The 20,241-nt window shown below is 45.8% G+C and overlaps 1 protein-coding gene across 2 annotated transcripts in view; it reads right to left on the bottom strand.

Moving 5' to 3' along the window:
* LRP4 (LDL receptor related protein 4) overlaps positions 1-17,277 on the bottom strand; it is an 84,532-nt gene extending 67,255 nt beyond the window's left edge. For both annotated transcript variants that reach the window (XM_065683231.1, XM_065683232.1), the window contains exon 1: positions 17,002-17,277. In XM_065683231.1, the coding sequence (XP_065539303.1) occupies positions 17,002-17,089 (88 nt within the window). In that variant the 5' untranslated portion in view covers positions 17,090-17,277. The remainder of the gene's footprint in view (positions 1-17,001) is intronic.
* Positions 17,278-20,241: the final 2,964 nt, after the last annotated feature.

Genomic DNA, 20,241 nt, shown 5'->3' with positions numbered 1-20,241 from the left:
GATCACTGCCACTACTTGGGAACCTGGAAATAGGCAAAAATCCAGCAAGACTCCAACTTGCACACCTGATTAATCTCAGTAGCTACATGAGAAGCAGAACTAACAAAGCCAGTTTCAGATGGCTTCATCTCAAATAGTCAATTTTGGTGCATCTGTTGCCAAATCGAGGGAGGGAGGGGATTCTTTCATGTCTCACAAAATGCAAACTCATGAGAAAATTTCACCCACAGCCAAGTCGCTTCTGTGGTGCCTTCCCTTTATTGCGCTGCCTATTTTCATGCAACTTTTATTCTCTGGGACCAGGTTTTTTTGGGGTGAGAAGATATGCAGGCATATTGAAATAACCATTGCTTCCATACAAAGCACCCGAAAGGTGCCTGCGGATTTTTCTCATGAGAAGAGCCTGTAGTAACAATATGATTAAGAACTACTTCTGATCTTACTTCCTGGACCCACTCGGAGGATCTGAAGTGCATATCTAAACAGACACAGGCTCCTCACAAAGCCCATTTCAGATCCTTTCGGCAAACATCATTCAGCCATGGAAGAAGAGGGTTTTGACACTTTCTAGAAGCCTTTTAAACTCCCCTGCCTACAGAGGAAAAGTTCCCCCTACATGCAGGCATGGAGCCTTTTGCTCGAACCATGACCTCAGGGCCAAAACCCTGATCAGATGCATTTACTGTGATGACTCAAGAGCCATTTTCCTTCTGTTATTCCACTTGGAAATAGCACTTTGGGGAGTAGGGTCCAACAGACTAATTAAGTTGCATCAAGCTTTAGAGGCAATTTGTGGGTATTGCAAGAAGTGATGTTATTTAGCCCAGTATAGAATACTTCCTCTAATCAAAGAGCAACCTAAGCCCATCAGTGCTATAAATGCTACCTGAAATGACTGGATAGCAGTGAAGATGAAGCAGAACACAAGGCTACTCATCTAGTTACTTCTATTCATAGCAGAATTTTATCACCAGTAATTACCATCTACCTTGAGAAGTCCCTGGGAGGTTTGTTTTCAGTTGGACACAGACGTTTTTCCTCTCTTTCCACTCCTAAGTGGAAGAGTTATGTACGAATCCATTTTAATAGTTGTGCAGCAAAAGTACTCTTTTCAGTCAGGAAAAAAAGCAAGCACGTCTGTGGTGGGGAAAGAGGCCTTAGTGTGCAGTCTGTGTCCTGACTAAACTTGCTAAATATTTCTGGTACCTTACACTGCCATTCCCAGACACTGTAAGAATATAACGTTATTCCTACAGATCATTCTCTAAGTGAGAACATCTGGTACATTTGGACCTTTAGCCAACAAGCCTTGATGAGTCAAGATCAGATCTACCGAAGTCACAGCACACCATTAAGCTACACACCATTCTGGTCATGACAGCCTACACCTCAGCTCTGAGGCTGAGCTCAGTTCGCTTTCCTGTTCCCTGTCCTTTATTCTGAAGTTGAACGTGATCCATTAATTCCAGATTCCAAGAAGTGTGCTTAGAGGTTTCATTCCCCTCCCTCCATTTTTTATTGTACACTATCAAACAATGTGGAATTACAAATAGCAACAGCATTCTGGAAATCGTTCCATGTCCCTCCTTACAACCGCACACACACTTGGCAAACTGAAACACATACAAGATGATTAAGGTATCAAGCCCTCAGAAAGAACATGACTGTTTTCCATGGGGAAGATATAATCTCCTGCCCTTCATGATACAACCTAGTTCTTGATTTCTTTGCCAGATATCCTCCCAAAACAAACCCTCTTCTGTGCACAATAAGCAAAGGTCAGGAAGCAGCTTTGATTTGACTTTAAGTGATAACACAGCTCCCAGGTCGTCCAGAAACACACTGGTACTCTATCATGGGAAAGAAACTTCCGAGACTATGGTTTCGTATTCATCAGTAGTGCTAGCTTTCAGAGCTCCCAGCCCTCCTTCCCCTACTCCCAGTTGCACGACCCCCATAAGCCAGCACAGCTTTGCACAGCCTAGTAAATAGCCAGGGAAAGGGGTCCCGTGGGCGATGAGCAAAAAGTTGCCAAGTTGAAGGGTCTTCCAACTCATCCTCACCCAGTCCAGTTTGCTTCTTCCATCTGCTTCATTGCTCGCAGAACCATTGCCTCAGAGCCACACTGACAGAAGAAGCTGGGGTCGTTTCCCAATTCAAGGCTCTACAGACATATTTACTACATGAGCTAGTCCAAGAGTTATCTTCTTACAGTCTGTTTACCAAGTGTTTGTACATTTAGAAGTAGGATACTCACGCTACTGTGCTGAACATCCTTATGAAAAGGAATAAACAGGGTGAATTAGATCATTCCACAACTGAGTACAGTAAATGTTTAAAAATGTAACATCCTAATCTGGGAAAAAGCCACTAACTTCAGTACGCAGGGAAAAAAAGCAGCTCTTAAGCAACCAGTCCCCATGGCTCAGTTCTTCACCCTTGCATGAAAAAAATCTGTAGGCTCCAAAATCAAGTTGACAACTATCCTTAGAGTGACCAAAAGGAAAAGGAAGGCAACCCAGCCATTAGCACACCTGGCCCAACAATCATAGAGAACCTTTATGTCGTAGCTTACAAAGAGGACGTTCCCATATTAAGTTCTGTACAGATGATCTCCAAAGGTTATGGGGAAAACCACTTAAGCTATTGGGTAAATACAGCTACTGAAGCCAGTTACGTATTTACAGACTTCTACCCAGCAATTTAGCTTGCTGCTACAAAGCAGCAAAAAGGAACATTCAATAATCATTATTTAAAGTTAGCCACACTAAACTATCCCAGTTCAGGAATGCAGGGTTTAACACTTGGATTCCTGACCGAGTCCAAGTTATGCTTCGGTTCTCAAATTTCCTGACCTTTGTGGTTACATGGTTAAATATCCATTTGTGATCCATCCTAAGAGCTGCTGCAGTCAGGATAGGGGAAAGGGTGGAAGAGTCACAGAGGCAGAAGAGATCTTTGGGAGCTGCATGTTCAGATATGATACCCCTCATTAGACTAATGCTAACCATTTATTGAACACAATGGCAGACAACAGGAACATACACTGTCTAGAACAAAACCAGCAACCAGATCCTCTTAGAAGGGCACTATATCTGAGAAGAGTTTTCACTCACCCAGCATCAGACCCCAGATGCAACAAATGTGTCTATTTAATTGTGATAATGCTATATGCAGCATGTCAGAGGGGAGCAGGGGAAGATGAAGAGAAAGCCAGTTTCAATAGAAAGATATTTTGGAGATGGAAAGGACAGAACAAGTCTGTATGTTGAGACTAAAAGGCAAAGCATTTAAGTGGAACCCCTATTTACTATGTTAATCATTGTGGGGTTTTCTCTTGTTATTCGATACATCTGTCAATTTATTGCATGTAGAAATCATAAACTCTTCAGAGTAGACTGTCCTTATTGTATGCACACACTGCGTGTAACACTGCAAAGCTCTGATTTCCATCAGAGTGAACCTTTACATGATCCAATTGACAACTCATGTGTGAGATTCAGCCCACGTAGATGCTTCCCTTCAGCCTGTCACATACTCGTTGAGGGAGAACAGGGATGGCCATTTAGGCAGCTTATGTTTCCAAACAGCGAGCTCCATCTGCCTTTGACTAACCAGACACTCAGCATCAATGCTGCCATTTCCACACCAGCTCTGGAGGAGGATGCAGATTCTGCAAATAAGGGTCAAAATCTAACTCTCTGCTAGACATCACTCATTTAAGAGGCAAGACTAAGGAAGAAGAGTCAAGACATTAGCAAGGACATAAAGCTTTTCATATTTAGCTTGACAGTTTCTCTGGCAACAACTCAGAACGTAAGCCTGTGTTAGCCCAAGTGAAACAAGACAGTAGGTCTATGCTTCCAGTCTTAATGAATACAAGTTTCCACCACAGAGGCATCACCAATTAAGGTACTGCACCAGCTGCAACATCTATAGGTTGATCTTTCACCACACATGGACACAATACTAAGACTGTCATACAACACAATAAAGAGGCCTACGCTTACATGAGCCACAGAAACCAAATCTTGGGCTTGAATTCTCACCTTCCTTTATTTCCAGGAAAAGCCTTCTTAATTATTAAGGCAAAGCAAAGTAGCAGCAAGGCAGTGCCAAAAGAAAATGGTTGGTCTTGCTCCCTCCATCCTTCCATCAGGTCTACACTGACAACTCACTAAAGAGTAATTCCCTTCAGCTTGCCAATACCACACCAATACCTGTGGTATCACTCATTTCACCATTTTGTGGGTGGGTTCCTTCTGTGACAGATCAACAAGCTGAACCAATTCAGCTAGCAGATATACACTCAGATACAGCAAAGGGAATAGGGGAGAGACCACTCTGTGGGGCAACCCACAGTTACACCAGAAGAGGTGTAACATGAAACTGTATATTGTGGGCAGAGAACAATCCTCAGCAGTGACAGCATCCTAGCACCCCACCAAAAATACTCCTCTCTGAGAGATATCAAGTTTACTGAAAGCAAAAGGCAGCAGGAACAGAAACTCCTCTCATCCTGATATTCCAAAACACAGGCTTTGTATTACCATAAAACTGTATTTTGAAGAAAATGTTTCCCATAAAGTGGGATTATACTGAGCCCTACTCCAGAGCAGCAACATGCCAGGGTAAGTCATTTCCAGTTTCATTCTGAATATCACCTGAAACAAGCCCCTGACCAGCCACATCTCCACTGTCCATCCCATTGTTCAGTTGTTCTAAGCAGCATGTTTAATTTACACAGTTTAAACAGGAGGAAAGGACTATGTTGATAGAGATGAAGGAACAGAGGACAGGAAAAAATGCAACTCATGATCCGCAAGTAATTTTTTCTAGTGCCCTTTGCAAGAGACATGGATCTGCAGGGAAGCAAGTGGGTGATAATTAGGGACAGTTGGAATATTGTTTATTTCCTATTAGCAAAGGCAGCAGTTCAAGCCTCCAAGGATAAATCACATTTCTTAACCAGATGGAAGACATTTCATTTTCAAACATCAACCATACAACAATGGACCACAGAAAGGAAGGAGCCAATTCACAACAGCAACAAGAAAACAGAATTACTAGAGATTTTAGAGATGAGTTCTCATCAAAATCTGCACTTACAAAGAGCCTCATGTCACATCAGAACTCGCACCACATCCCACCACAGTCAATTCAAAGACACTTTTATTGGCAAAACAAGCTCTGCAAGTGTTACCCACATGTAAAAGACAGCACACTTGAGTTTCTCCCAGAAGTGAATTCAACATACGAAGGGACAGCCTCTACAGTCGTTTCAATAGAGAAGGCTTCATGACATAGAGTCCAACTACAGAAATGAAAATATTCCAAGGAACAGTGTTCTATATCTAGTAAGAGAAGTGTTTTCTTGCTCTCTCTAATCTTCTTCTATATTTTACGCACAGGATTAGAAGATTTCCTTCTCAGCCTCCCTTTTCCTTCTCTTTCCCAGTCATCTTCTGTTTGATTTATGATGCTCTCCGTGTATCCAACTCGAAGTTGCACATGCCAGTTCAGTATTTGGTAAGAGTCTCACTTGACGCTGCACATTTCATTTGGTACTATCTGCCAGCACGACAACTTTGCGCAATAACTTGTGGCAGCCTAGTTGGCTAGTAGGCTTGGACTTTCTGTTACAGAAACTTGTGTTCTGGTTTAGATTTAGACTAGTTTCTCAAACAGATGGATTCTGGATTCAGTTATTTGCTCCATTAGCCTCAAAAGGAGTGCCAAATCCCAGAAAGAAAGCTGTTGTAAGAGTGGACAGCTTTTTCACTTCGTTTCAGCCTACAGTCCTCTAGTCCTTTTAGGTAGAGGCAGCTTTTGCTGCTTTGACCAAAACAGAAACCAAGTTTCTTTTATGCAAAGATCAGCAATGAAAATCCTTTCAGTTCTGTTCTATAGCCATCACCATACAGAGTTCACAGATTTAGTTCTATCATGTCTTTGTACATCTGAACTAAAGAAAGTTAACTTCCCCTCAGTTACAAGTATAAGAACACACAGAGCTCCGGAGTTGGTTCTTGTGGAGTCAAATGTTTTATTTGCCACCAAATAGTACAGCAGGAAAACCTCGGCATTGTATTCGGTTCTCATGGCTTGAGTAGTTGAAATGTGTCTCACTTGCTAGGGCTACCACATAGCCAGCACAGCCACGCTGACACAGAGCCTTAGGCATGCAAGGACTCCTGAGGCTGGTCAGTGCGGGCCTGTAGAGGGACCATGCTGCATGCCCACCTCAGCCCAGCCCTATCCTGCAATGGAATAATTCTCTCCTTATGGAGTTACTGTCATTTCCCTCCTGCGAGTCACTCCCCTTCTGCTTGCCTCTAAAGGGCACAGGGCAATACAGCACATACCTTAAAGACTTCAGTATGCAAAGTCAGAAAACCTGGCTCCCTAGGCATCTCTGGTCTTCCACGGCGTAACTCTGATGACCCTCGTTCCTTTGATAGACAGCTGTAGCATCACCACCACACTGATTTTAAGATCTTGACATACAGAATGCAGAGCACGTTGTTATGACATTGGTCAAGAAAAAAACCCAAACTAACCTAGATCCCACTCCATGACCTTCCCAGATTAACCTGCAGCACCAATGCACTGCAGTACATTAGCCAGCAAATGCAGGTGTTCTGGCAGCTGTCCCAGTCACTTAATCGGAAGCCTGAGCTCAGAGGCTGCTCTGCCTGAGCGGGTAAGTCAAGATGTACATACCAAAGATGTCACCCAGTCTCACTCCCTTCTTTGCTCGAAGGCTTCTGGCTGAGTACTGTTTATTTATATCCTGCAACTGATGGATTGTACATAGGTTTCGTTTGCCCAGTAGCTCCCATTAGTTCTATACTGGACCTGTTAGATTTGGACTTGTGTACCTGATCAAGCTAAACAGGGGGTTTTGCCAATCGTTTGAAGTACTCAAGTGCCTGCCTGCCACCCCCTCTTCACTGCCAGTCTGTTCTAAAGCATCTGCAGCACAAAAATCGCTCATAGCTATTTCTCAGAAAGCAATCATCTCAGCTTCTCTTCTTCCTCCAGCATACATATTACTGCCATCAAGAGTTTGCTTCTCCAGCACAACCAACAAAACATTACTAGAGTACCACATGAATTATCCCATTTTTATTAGACATTCCTTTCCAGCTTAAATATTTGTTCCCAAACTTCTGAAGACTTGTGGGTGAAGAACTAACCATACCAAGCACAAAAGGAAGTATGTAAAACACAACTGACTGGAAACCTTAACCTAAGAAATTAGCTGATGTTGTTCTAGTCTGGAATTCCCATGAAGAGCAATAGATTACAGCTGCTCATCTTCCAGTTCACAGTAGGCAGGTCACAAACAAGAGAAACCTCAGAGAAACAACAGGTTTGTCTTAGGGTGGATGAGCTACTGCAAGCCAAAGGAATTTGTGGTGGAAGACTGCGGAAGGCAGGGATCAACAAGGTTGTTGTTCTCTGCTTGAGTCCTGGTAGCACAGAAATCACACAATGTAACTACCAGTGACAAATGTGCCCTTCCAGGGGAGCTGAGGCAGAGACGGGATCCACCAGATAACAGAACCCTGGACCTGGAAAAAAACCAAACACAACAAACACCTGAAAGGCCTAAAGGGCTTCTGTTGTTTAAGGTAACGCTGACCACAGGTCCGAATTCTTCCTTACACTCAAAAATGCAGTGAACAAAGGCCTACATGCAGTGCTGACAGTTCAAACTGGAACAATGCCTGAGGTTACCACCCCTGTGGTGGAGACGACTGCCCCGGAATCAGCTGCTCAAGAGTGAACACCCTCCTGCAGCTGCTGTTCACTGGCACAGGACAGATGTCAGACCCAGGGGCAGTGTTCCCCCAGGCCAAGCAAAGGGCTGTAACCTCGCCAACCAGCCCAGTTCCATCCTTCCCTGTTTCCAAGTCAATGCCCAAGAAAAATCCCTTCACCGTTTTGACTCTGCACGGATACAGCTCTCAATTCAACCTGCCCTTTCCTTGCATTAAACTTTGCAAGGCAATGACTAGTATCCTGATCAGGAGACCTGACCTATCTTCCACCAACTCCCACATTACACTTTGTAAGATTTAGATACTGAATACTTCTAGGTGAGATCCATGACTAAACAGCAGATAGTCCACTAGCATTCTTGTTTGCCAATGACTACGCTCTCCTGCTTCTTGGCTATTAAAGCCTCTGGAATGGCAGCCTCCAATCTCCCTCCCTTTGCCACGCTGACAACTCTCCAGTTTTCTCTCACAGACAGACCTATTATGTTCCTCCTCTTGCCAACAGGTACGTTGCTGATCAAGGCCCTTTTTAAAAGGCAGCACAAATGAGGGGGATGTCCTGCAGCCATAAGAAACACAACCCGGGCTTTTCAAGAGTAACAGGCTTCAAAAAGCACATGAGAAGAACACAATCTCTGAGGCCTCAAAAACCTCATCTCCCAAATTTGTCAAGCCTGAAGAAGCTGCAGCCTCTGAATCACAAAGAAAGGGCAGCAGTAAATCTGGTTTCGTCTTAACAAATGGGATTTTAATTCAGAAAATTATCCCACCTCCTGATTCATCCTCGGGAGCTTGGAACAGGAGCAGGAAATTACAATCCGGAGACTTCTCATCCTCTTCCCTGCCCTCAGAGTTGCAAAGAAAGGATTTGACTATTCAGCAGTTATGGAAATTCAGAACTAAAGTTGGGTGGGAGCATAAAGGGAAAAAAAGAAAGAGGTGTGTCTATTTTAGTCTAATCCTGGATCCCATGAGACACGGTTCTGCTACAGTGGATGGCTGCACCGTAGGCAAGAACCTCTCCCAGACACTACCAGCTGTCACCAAGTCAAAAGAACTGATGGAGCTGGAGATTCAGGCTAAAGGAGCGGAGTGTGTTTCCCTGGAACCTTCTTGCGTAGTCACACAATGCTGCTTCCTTCAGAGGAGGCCGAGAACATCACGTTTGTTTTAACAGTTCTCACTAGAGACTCACTCCTTCATATGGCAATTCTTAATGGAGAAGAGGAAGAGAAGTAGCCTCCTTTTCCAGGAAAGGTGTTATTTTCTGCCACCACTCTTGTTGCTTCTGTACCCAGACTCCTTTCCAACCCCAGAGGATCTCCCGTTCTCACTTTACATGTTTTTCCAGGCAATCATCTTCAACCTCCTAACTTCTCCTTTCAACTCTGCCTTCCCGTTTAAAACACTTTTCCAGACAGGACTGTCCTCAAAAAGACCTTCCCGGACATCAGACATCCCACTCAAAAACCCTCCAGGCTGTATGTGCCCCCAGGCCTGGCAGGTCTCACATTCCATCACTGCAGATAGATGTGGTGGTGGAACTATCTCACCATACCATTATTGGTCTCCCTCTCATACTGTTGGTCTAATCCTACTGCTAAGCTCCTGCTATTTGATAAACTCACCCCACTAGGTCAGGGACTCTACTGTTGAGGGTCCCTACAAGTTGTCACATCCTCCTCTAAAGCATTACTAAAATAAAGCTTTCCCTGCCTGAGCAGTTAAATGCTGCTCAATGCTCATCTACACTTTCAAAACTTCCATCTTTTATGCTACCTAATTAACCACTCTTTCTGACATCAGATCCCATATAATTACTCTACTTGGATCTCCTTACACAGCTCTTCTGTTCCTTTGCCAGCTCAAGTCCTTGGCTCTCACTTCCAAAATGCCTATCTTCGCTTCTGTTAATACCTGTACTTCTATACCCCCTTCCCTTCTTCTCATGGTTTATTCTCGCATCTGCTTCCTCATCCTATTTCCACAGTTACCAGCTTTCAGTAGTCTTTGATGTCAACTCCTACCCTAAAATCTCTATCCTCATTCTAAGACACAATTGGAATGAAAAACTTTGAGAAGCTTTTCCCATTAAGCAAAAGCTAAAGGAAATTTAATTAGAATGGTATGCTATGCTCTTTTAATATTGGACCTTATCTATCCCACTAGAATAATCATATCCCTGATCCTTATCAAGCGTCAGATGTCCAGTTTAGACTATAAACCCTTTGGGCAAACGCAACCTGTTCCTCCATGCTACACAGAGCCACAGCACTTAGACCAATCCTTAAGATAAGAAAAACACCTCAAAAATCCAAAGAACTTGGTTTTGCCAAGAGCGGTTCCACTCCACACACTGAGACTTCGGAATGAGGGAATGACCAGAGCAGTTAAAAGTACCCTTTGAAACTCCAAAAGGCAAGAACAGGGTTCCACCCCCAACAGAAACAACGTCTGAGAAGAGAGGAGCTGTGTACAAACGGCACTGAGAAAGTTTTTCCATGGTATCTCTAGCTGCTGCCTGCTTCCAGTCTCCAAAGCCATCACTTATCCCCTTTGAAACAGCAGGAGAGTCACTTCTTTTTTCCTTCCCTCTCCAGAAGGAGCACAGCAGAAATAAACCTCGAATGATAAATTATGCACCACCTTTGTGTGGCTGCCTCTTGGCCAGACGGGAAATTTTTCTCCCAAAGCCTTTTGTTTCCAGCTTTGATCCCAGTGTTGGATCCGCTCTGTTCAGCACTCCCTCAGCATGGAGGTGAAGGGAGAGCTGACACGGGCCAAGTTCAGGCTTACTGCAAGTCACAGTCAGATCTTCCATTAGCCTTCTCCCCTCCCCCTTCCCAACTGGAACTCTCCTTGAGTTTGAAAAGATCCTATTAAACATTTTCCAGAGGGCCTTACAGAGGATACATTATTTTGATGGATGCTGGGACTAAAGGAGGAGGATTTCTAAGTACAGTGAAATAATGGAGTTTGTTCTAATGGGTTTAAGAGATGCCCGGGGGCACCAAGTAAGTTCCTTCTCTGCAAATCAAAAACACAGAAGACCAGAAAATGGAGCTGAACAACTGAACGCCAGGAAGCGGGGAAATCGGGCTCTATTTAACTGCTGCTCTTGGTTACAGCCAACTTCAGGCTGCTTGGAAAAACAGCACACACACATCACTGGCACAAACTTAACAGGAGAAAACAAAGAGACAACAGGGGTCAAACTGGGGGTGGCAAGTAGGAGAAGGATGCAAGGCTGGGTCCCCACCCCCTGCCAGAGAGTCGGATCAATTATCCTTGAATACTAACAAGATTTCTGATTAAAGAACTGCTGCTATGCAATAGGAACAGAAAGCTCCAGCAGCTGGGAGGGGCTGTCAGGCACTAACAAAGACACACAGAAGACTATGCCCTGCTAGGGCATATGGAGGAAGTCACCACGCTGGTAGCCAGCAGAGGGGTCTCCCCTGCTTGGAGTCAAGATAACATCTCACCGCTGACAAACTGAACTCCAGAAGTAAAACTTCACCTTGACACTGCAGAACATGGGGTCTGTTTTAAGGCAAACATGTTCCCTCCTGGAAGCTTTGCTGGACGACAGCTCTTTAAACAACCTCATCACCATAGTACAGAGAGATGGATTTTCTTGTCATTCTAACCCATCCGGGGGAAAAATCTGGTGCTTCTTAGTTCTGAGTATTGCAACATCAGAAAGTGGCTGTTAACATACAACAGCTTGAGAAACAAGAGCCTGCACAGTCTTTGGTCCTACAGTCTTTGACAAAACTGCAATTTGCAGGACAAACATTGAACATGCACATACAACGCTGCCCGTTAATCTTAATGGTTTGTGACTTGCTGACTGGTGACTAAATGCAGAAAAACCTCATGACCCAAGAACCTCAGGAAAAAGAAAAGCTTCTGTTACTGCTTTTCACAACCTAAAGTTGTGCTAACATTAAGCATCCTGCTATTGGCATATATCTCATGTCATCAGAAGGCTTCCGGCTGTTCAATCCCCTTTTTTTCTTTTTCTTCTATTCTAAACAACAAACAATTCCTTGATCCAAGGAGTTTCAGTCATCCACAATTTAGCAAGACAAATGGCCACAAACTTCAGCTCTGTTTGATGTTAATAAAGACTTTATGAAAACTTATTTTCTTGCCCTTATATACTGAGTCTCCTTTCATCTGGGCTCACAGCAGCCACGGAGGAGTTCTGCTCCTCACAGAAACACTGACTGCAGCTCAAGAGTCTCTTAGACTAAACACACAGGCTGGAACTCTTCAGCATTTAACAAGCAGTTCTGCGTAACAGAGGCAAAAAATGCCTGGACAGCTGAAAAACCTGAACACAAACTCACCCACAACAGGACAGCAGCCAAATACTCCCAAGGTAACAGTCCCAGAGCAACCAGATATGCAACATGAATAAACCAGGAGCCTATGGAATCACAAGCCCCTGGATCCATAGAGTTAGTATCTTTAGTATAGGGAAATCATAGAATCATAGAATAGTTAGGGCTGGAGAGGACCTTAAGATCATCCAGTTCTAACCGCCTGCCTTGGGCAGGGACACCTCACACTAAACCATCCCACCCAAGGCTCTGTCCAGCCTGGCCTTGAACACTGCCAGGGACAGAGCATTCACAACTTCCCTGGGCAACCCATTCCAGTGCCTCACCACCCTCACAGGAAAGAATTTCCTCCTTATATCCAATCTGAACTTCCCCTGTTTAAGTTTTAACCCGTTACCCCTTGTCCTGTCACTACAGTCCCTAATGAAGAGTTCCTCCCCAGCATCCCTATAGGCCCCCTTCAGGTACTGGAAGGCTGCTATGAGGTCTCCACGCAGCCTTCTCTTCACCAGGCTGAACAGCCCCAACTTTCTTAGCCTATCTTCACATGGGAGGTGCTCCAGTCCCCTGATCATCCTCATGGCCCTCCTCTGGACTTGTTCCAGCAGTTCCATGTCCTTTTTATGTTGAGGACACCAGAACTGCACACAATGCTCCAGGTGAGGTCTCACGAGAGCAGAGCAGAGGGGCAGGACGACCTCCTTCAACCTGCTGGTCACGCTCCTTTTGATGCAGTCCAGGATACGGTTGGCTTTCTGGGCTGCAAGCGCACACTGCTGGCTCATGTTAAGTTTTTCATCAACCAACACCCCCAAGTCCTTCTCTGCAGGGCTGCTCTGAATCTCTTCTCTGCCCAGTCTGTAGCTGTGCCTGGGATTGCTCTGACCCAGGTGTAAGACCTTGCACTTGGCATGGTTAAACTTCGTAAGGTTGGCATCAGCCCACCTCACAAGCGTGTCAAGGTCCCTCTGGGTGGCATCCCTTCCCTCCAGCATATCAACCGAACCAAAATGAAAATCTACAGGGAAGATATAAAAAGAAGAGTTTCAAGAAGCATCACAGTGCCACGCAGTAGAGACAAAATATCCCATAAAAGAGTAATGCCTAACACAATAGCCATGGTAAAGACCCATGGGCTTTACAGATGTGAAAGCAAGAGCCTTTACAGCAAACACATAAGATTCACAGAAGACAACTGCTGTTAGTGCTCTCTGCCGTGATTCCTGTGAAACTGCACACAGTGTGCCAGTCCCTGGAGTGGGTTTGCTGCCTGCCAGAGCTCCAGCTCTGGATGTTGTAACAGGTAAAGCCAGACATCTTAAAAGATGGTCAGTTTAAGTGTGCCTCCATGTATCACCCTATTATGTAAACCCCTTCAAGATAACATCACAAACAGTTACAGAGGAAATAAGAAGAGGACTAGAGAAATAAATGTCCACTCTTCTTATACATTTAACATTACTTTACTTCCCAATTCACCCTTTCCAAGAGGGAGTCAATAAAACGTCTGTGCTTTAATGAATCTTTTGATCAGAAAGAGAAATAGAAGTCTTATTAAAACAAGAAATAGCCACAAGTCAAAAGCAGCAGAATTCAATGAAGGTGTAGGACGTGCAGTTACTTTTTAAGCCTACTTTTCAGACCTTGACTGGTTTCCAAGATAACATCTCTTTATCAGCTTTTGTAAGTGTTATGAAGCATATATTCCATTGTGTTCAATGGTAAGTCGCATTCTAGGGCGAATAGAGTTGGCCTTGGGCAAAACAATTTCTACTTCACTTCCACATTTACAAAACAAGGATAATATTTGCCTGTTTCACAAGAGAGCAGGAAGACTGGAGAGGACTATCTGACTACAGATCATTCTCATAGAATTAATGCTGTAATTATTTTTTAATGTTAATTTCACCAGTCTGGAGACCTACAGGTTTTTAGGAGTAAAAAATACAAATCACTTCCATTTCTTTCTCTACTTAACATCCAGCAAGTACTGCTTTTGGCTTGAACTACAAACAACTGGATAACTGGATTTACATCCAACCACTTTTTCTTTGGAACTTCAATGAACACAATGTAGAAAAACAGCTCCCAAGTTTTCCGAAATCCCATTTTGCGGCCCACATGAACAGAACATCCCTCTTCAAGGTTCACAAGACACTCTGGAAATGCAACCACTTTATGTAACTAAGTACCTAGTAATTTGGTTGCTGCATACACCCACACTCCCAAGACGCAAGAAGGGATTTTCTATTGCACAAAACAGCAGTAAAGCACACAACAAAGCTTTTGGAAAAACAGCATGAAAGGAAACTTCTTATCCACACTAAATAAATGAATTTATAATATTAACCTTATAATGGAAGATTTCTGCTTTATGCTTTTTTACAAACATTATCACGTTTTAGTAGATACAGAATTGTTTAAAAAAGTAAAATAAATAAAACCAAACCCCACCATCACCACCATTTGTCAGCATCCTGCAGCATCTTACTCTTCATTTTAGAAGAGTGGGGATGTCACTCAGTGCCGCCACCACTGTGACAAAGACAGTCAAGGTAATTCAGAGTGATCATGAGATCTGTGAGTATCATCCAACCTGATCAGTAGTAAACTTAGGTGCCCTCAGCACACCCAGCAAGTAGAATATTATCAGCTCCAAGTTGATAACAGGAGAAGAGGCATTTTGCACCTGACTGAGAGCTGTGGAACCAACAGCAATGCCAAGCAGTGATTGCAATTCCCACTGCAAACTGTGCTCCTGGAGAGGTATCACATTCAGGTTTGTGACCCTACAGTGTCTGGGGAGTAAAGCTCTGATATTAGCCATGTATTCTTCTGGCAGGGCTCCAGGGCAAGCACATCACCCAGACAGGTTCTGTGACATTCTGTATTCACACTAACACAGACCATCACAACACCAGGCCCTCCTTCATCACCATGCACCAGCAGCGTGTGCCATTAGCTTCACATTCTCCCTCTACACGCACTTCTACCTGTAACACGCTGTCAAGAGCTCAGAATACTCAGAGACCTCTTTTTTTGATGCAGTCTTCTCTAGTTTTAACTGCCACCATCCACCAAAAGAGGGTCAAAGGTCACCCTGCAGACTTGATTGCTTTACCTGCTCCTGTCCTGAAGCACAGAGGTAAATGACCAAGTGCTTCTTCCCATTTACCTGTTTGGCACCATGAGTTCTGTGGCTGCAGAAGCTTTGTGACAGTTCAGCTGCACACTATCCCCCATGTGTACTCGTAAGGGACAACAATGAAAAGTTTCTAGCTAAGGGGAGGAACACAAACTCATCACAGACTTTGGCATCTTCTCCGCCACCTCCTCATGTTTTTCCTTGCTTCAAACAGGAAAAAAATTGCTCAGGAATTCTTATCACAAAGCTTATCTTGGCATGAAGGAAAGAGGATGCTCACTTCTGGAAACAGTTGGCACATCCAATCATAAAAGCACATTCACTTGACAAGAGGACACAGGAAAGTGCACTGGTGGGAGAACGACTTGAAAGGGAGACAAACTGCCATAAAGAGTGTCCCAGAGACATCAAGGCACAACCACCTACAAGCAAAGCTGCACTTTACTATCAGACATCCCCCACATGGCTGTTAACAGCCCAGACACATTAACTAGGAGCACCTGGGTAACAGCCAAAATAAAACACATCCACATCTGCACCTACACTAAGATCTATGCTTTAGATCCTTCTCCCTCCTAGGCTGTAGCAAAGTATCTGCGCGGAGCTTGGGAACTAAAGAGTACTTCTGTTTTCTATAAAGCAGACTTTCTGATCCACAGGACTGCAGCCCTTTCCAAGCTGCTTTATCACCTTCTTCGAAGCTGACTGCAATTAGGTTTCTTGTTAGAAGAGAAATAAAATTACTTGAAACCCAAACTCCGTATGATTGTGCCCCAGAGGCAATACTTGGAGAACGATGGAGGTCAGCAGCACTACTGCAAATGCTTCCTGTAATTTCAGAGCAGCACAGGAGAAAACGGATGGGTGAAATTATACAGCAGCTGCCAAAGGAGCGCAGGGAGAGAAATGAGGTACGGATCTCCTCTCCACACCCCTCCCCCAAAAGCCTTCCAACTCTTTATAAACAGTTCCACGAAGCGTTTAGATGTTTTCTCCTCCACCGGGCGCACTTGTAAAAGAAAGCACTACCGCACACAACGAAGAAACAGCAATTGCTTTTCAGTTGATAGAGCAACCACAAAGATAAGTTTTTCACCGGCAGACTTCATGGAACTGCTTCCCTGCTCGCCCTCACCGCAGCCAACTCCTGCCCTCGCCACTCCTGGTGCCGCTCCGACCCCGGCCGCCGCACTCCGCCAAGCCTCAGCGGCAGAGGAGGGCTCCCGGGCTCCTCCGACCCGAGGCAGGTAGCCCTGGGCGCCGCCGGGGAGCCGGGCTGTACCTTTAAGGGGCCCGTCGCGGCGGGTGCGCGGCTGCATTCCTGCTCCGGAGCGGCGGCTGTCCCGACACGCCGGGCACGGCAGCCTCCGAGGCAACCTGCGCGCCCGCCCCAGCGCAGCCCGGCCCGGCGCTCGCACCGCGGGAACAAAGCCCGCGCCCAACTTCCGCGGGGGGCAGCGGCCGCGTGGGCTCCGCGCCGCAGCCGGGACCCGCGCCCCAGCCTGCCGGGGACCCGGCTCCCACCGCCGCGGCAGGGCTCGGGGAAGGCGAGAACCGGACGCGGGACGGGGCGCGGACAAAGCCCGGCGACGGGGCAAGGCAGGGCAGGGCTCGGCTCGGCTCCCGCCCGACGGGCGCGGGCAGGTGAGCGGCGCGGCGGGACAGGGCTCCCCACCGCCGGGCCCCCCGCGGGGCGGAGGGTGCCGCGGCAGCCGCTTACCTCTGGCGCGGAGCAGCGCTCCCAGCAGCAGCAGCAGCAGGAGCTGCGGAGGCGCTGGCAGGAGGCATCTCCCGCCGCGCAGCCTCATGGTGGCAGCGCCCCGGTCCCTCGCCCGGGCCGCCCGCTGCGACGTCCCAGGCTCCTTCTGCGCTCGGCGTCCCGGCCCCGCCGCCGCTCGCTCCCTCAGCAGCCGCGGCAGCTCCGGGGCTGGGGGCTCGCTCCCCGCTCCGCCCGGCCCAGGCCCGGCCCCGGAGGAGGAGCCCCGCCGGGGCAGCCCCCGCCCCGCTCCCCCCCCAGCGCCGAGGCACTTGGAAAACTTTCGGCGCGGCAGAGGCGGTCCCGGCGCCGCACTGGGACACGCACGCACCAGCAGCAGCATCACCATCACCATCACCATCACCATCACCATCACCACCGCCACCGCCCCGGGCTCAGCCCGCGCCCGTGGCCCCTGCCCGCCCTCGCGGCTCCCTCCCTAAAGCGGCATCGGGGCTCTCGCTGCCCCGACTACGGCGGCGCCGCCGCCGCCAAGGAGCATCGCTCCGGGCTCCCGGCTGCCCGCTGCAGCGGTAACCGGTACCGTCCGGTGCCTGCGCGCTTCCCGGCGTGTGCCAGCTGTCTGTACCGAAGACAAATGGCAGAGCTCCTCTCCCTGCCCCATCCCCTTTTGCCAAGCACCCTTCAGAAACTGAGAGCCTCTAAGAACCACGTTCACAAGCCCTTTGCCCAGCGTATGTGTTGCTATCCAAGAGAAAAGTCTGATTTCCCCCTCCGTTCAGGCCAAGCGCTCTGCTGTTTGGTGTGTTACTGTCACAGTGTCCGGAGACAGCTGCTGGTGTATGAATCTCACGTACCCTAAAAAAGAGCCAGGGTCGTTGGTTGTAGGAGTAGAAATTAGCACTTGGACAATTGCCTCCTGTGCCTTCTGGAATCTGTGGTGCCTTTAAAAGCAGACAGGCTTTCACTGGACTTCAAGCCAGTTTTATGATCCTCTGTGGCACGATTTGACATTTTAATACAGAGAGTTGGCAATGCAAGAAACTGTTGTTAAGTAATTAATCTCGGTTGATTTCAAAGTATTAACTTCAACGGAAAGCTGACTCAGATAGTCCAAACCCTGGACCACAGGGAGAGATGGTAATTTTGTCAAATTGACACCAAAGGGCCAGTGACAGGAATGGTCTTATTTAAAGCCTTCACACAGATGAATCCAGAGGAAGCTGCAATTAATCCCCTCCTTTAAAGAATCACAAGAGCAAGCAAACAGCACAGCATGTGATTGAGACAATTCTGCCACTCCTATTAATAAAGTGTAAACCAGTGAAGACAAGGGATAGTATTAAAAACGTCAACATGAAATTAAACCAGGGACTGAGTCTTGACAAACTGAGCTCAATGTAAAGAAAAATAATCCAACACAGAGCTTCCCTGAGGAGGAGAACTCCCAAGAGCAGGAACACCACAGCAAACAGTAGTAAGCAGCAAACCGTGTGTAAAGTTACAATACATGGCCCCTAAGATATAAAAAAAAATGCAGATTTTTTGCTTTATGTTCAGAGTGACAGCTTCAAGATAGGAACAGATCCACTTTACACAGCATGAGTGCAATAGCAGGTAGACTATGGCATTGAGTCCTGTCCAACGGGTTGAGTTCTGTCCCAAGGGTGCATTTGATAGGCAAGGGGTACAAAGCTGCAAAAGAATAACAACAAATACAGGTAGCCAAGAGGGGACTGACTGAGGTGCAGAGATTAAAAAACCTCTCTACACTGACACTGACTGGGAAGCAGGGACAGAATGAGGCATGGGAATGACACGCAATTATCATAAAGGAATAAAGTCCAAGACACTAGAGTTTAGAATGGCTGAAGTGTAAGAGCTGGGAACAGCGGGTTGAAGTTAGGAGAGAGAAAACATGAACATCATTCTGGCTGGGGGCTGCTGTCTGGCTCATGTGCCAGACCCCTACTGCATTCCCCTAAAACACAGGGCAACATAACCAAACCCCATTTAAATATATACTCTCTACTGAGGCTAGATCCTCAGGTAGTATAAATGAGAGCAGCCCTGGCTGACTTCAGGCTCACAGAAGCTTGTCAGAAGTTCAGATGCCAAAGTATTGAATGTGATAAAGCACAGACACAGGGCCCAGAACTTCCTGATAATTATATACTTAGGTCATGGAACAGTCTCCCAAGCAGTTGAGAGGAGTATTTTCCTGTGCTTGAAACAAAAGCCTCTTGAAAGATATTGTCCTAAACACAAATAAATTCACTTGTTAGCTCTTCAGTGCTTCTCTCCCCAGGAAACAAATGTTTTTACCCACTTGTGCTTAAGTGTGTTTACCAGTCCTCTGCATATTGCACTGAATTCTGCTAAATCACTTTCCTGTCCAGGCTCAACTTCCCTAAATTATATCCGTCTTATAAATCATTTTGAAATCCCCTGGTGAAATGTTAGAGAAGCACGAAGGATTGGCTTTCACAACAAGCTCCTCAACACACTGCAGCTGAGCAGATGGAAATCTGTATTATAAACCTCTCAGTTTCCTACCTGTTGATGCAAGACTATGATTAAATAGAGCCCGGAGTCCATGTGGGGTCTTTGAGAGATAACTGGAAAGTAGATTGTGTGTAAAATGGATATTTTTGGTGAAAGAAAAGTAGAAGGGTTGCTAAATAATGACGGTAAAACTTAGCCATATGCTTAGGACTTGCCTCTTTCACTATAAGAATGACAATATCAGTATCAGAATGCACTTCAACCTGTGCACAAGGTAGTTGCTTTTACCCACAGCTATGAGTAAGGAACATTATTAAGTAGCTTGTAATAATTTATAGATCACTGATAAATGATAAATAACACAAGTATTGTGAGACAGATGAGAAAGAAGTCAGTTAAATATAATGGACAATTAATTTATATGACAACATGCTTAATCAAAAAAACCCAGCAGTCATTATAAAGGGAACAGGAAGAAGATTATTATCCTAGTAACCATTTCCAGACATAATTCTTCCCCCCTCCAAATAGACAGATTGGAGAAATAAACCAGTCCAATGACAGAAAATAGATACTATGAAATAATACTAAAAGTTGGCATCATTTTCAGAGTCATTTTAAATAGCAACCCTATGTCAGGAAAAAGAAAACCAAGGACACGGTGTTACTGGAAGAAGAAAGAAAGGAAGCAGAACCAGATAGGATTACAAGGGGACATTACACTTTAACTATTTTTAA

The sequence above is a fragment of the Lathamus discolor genome, chromosome 6 (genome assembly GCF_037157495.1).
Source record: "Lathamus discolor isolate bLatDis1 chromosome 6, bLatDis1.hap1, whole genome shotgun sequence".
NCBI lineage: Eukaryota > Metazoa > Chordata > Aves > Psittaciformes > Psittacidae > Lathamus > Lathamus discolor.
This window is presented reverse-complemented; position numbering and strand designations above follow the sequence as displayed.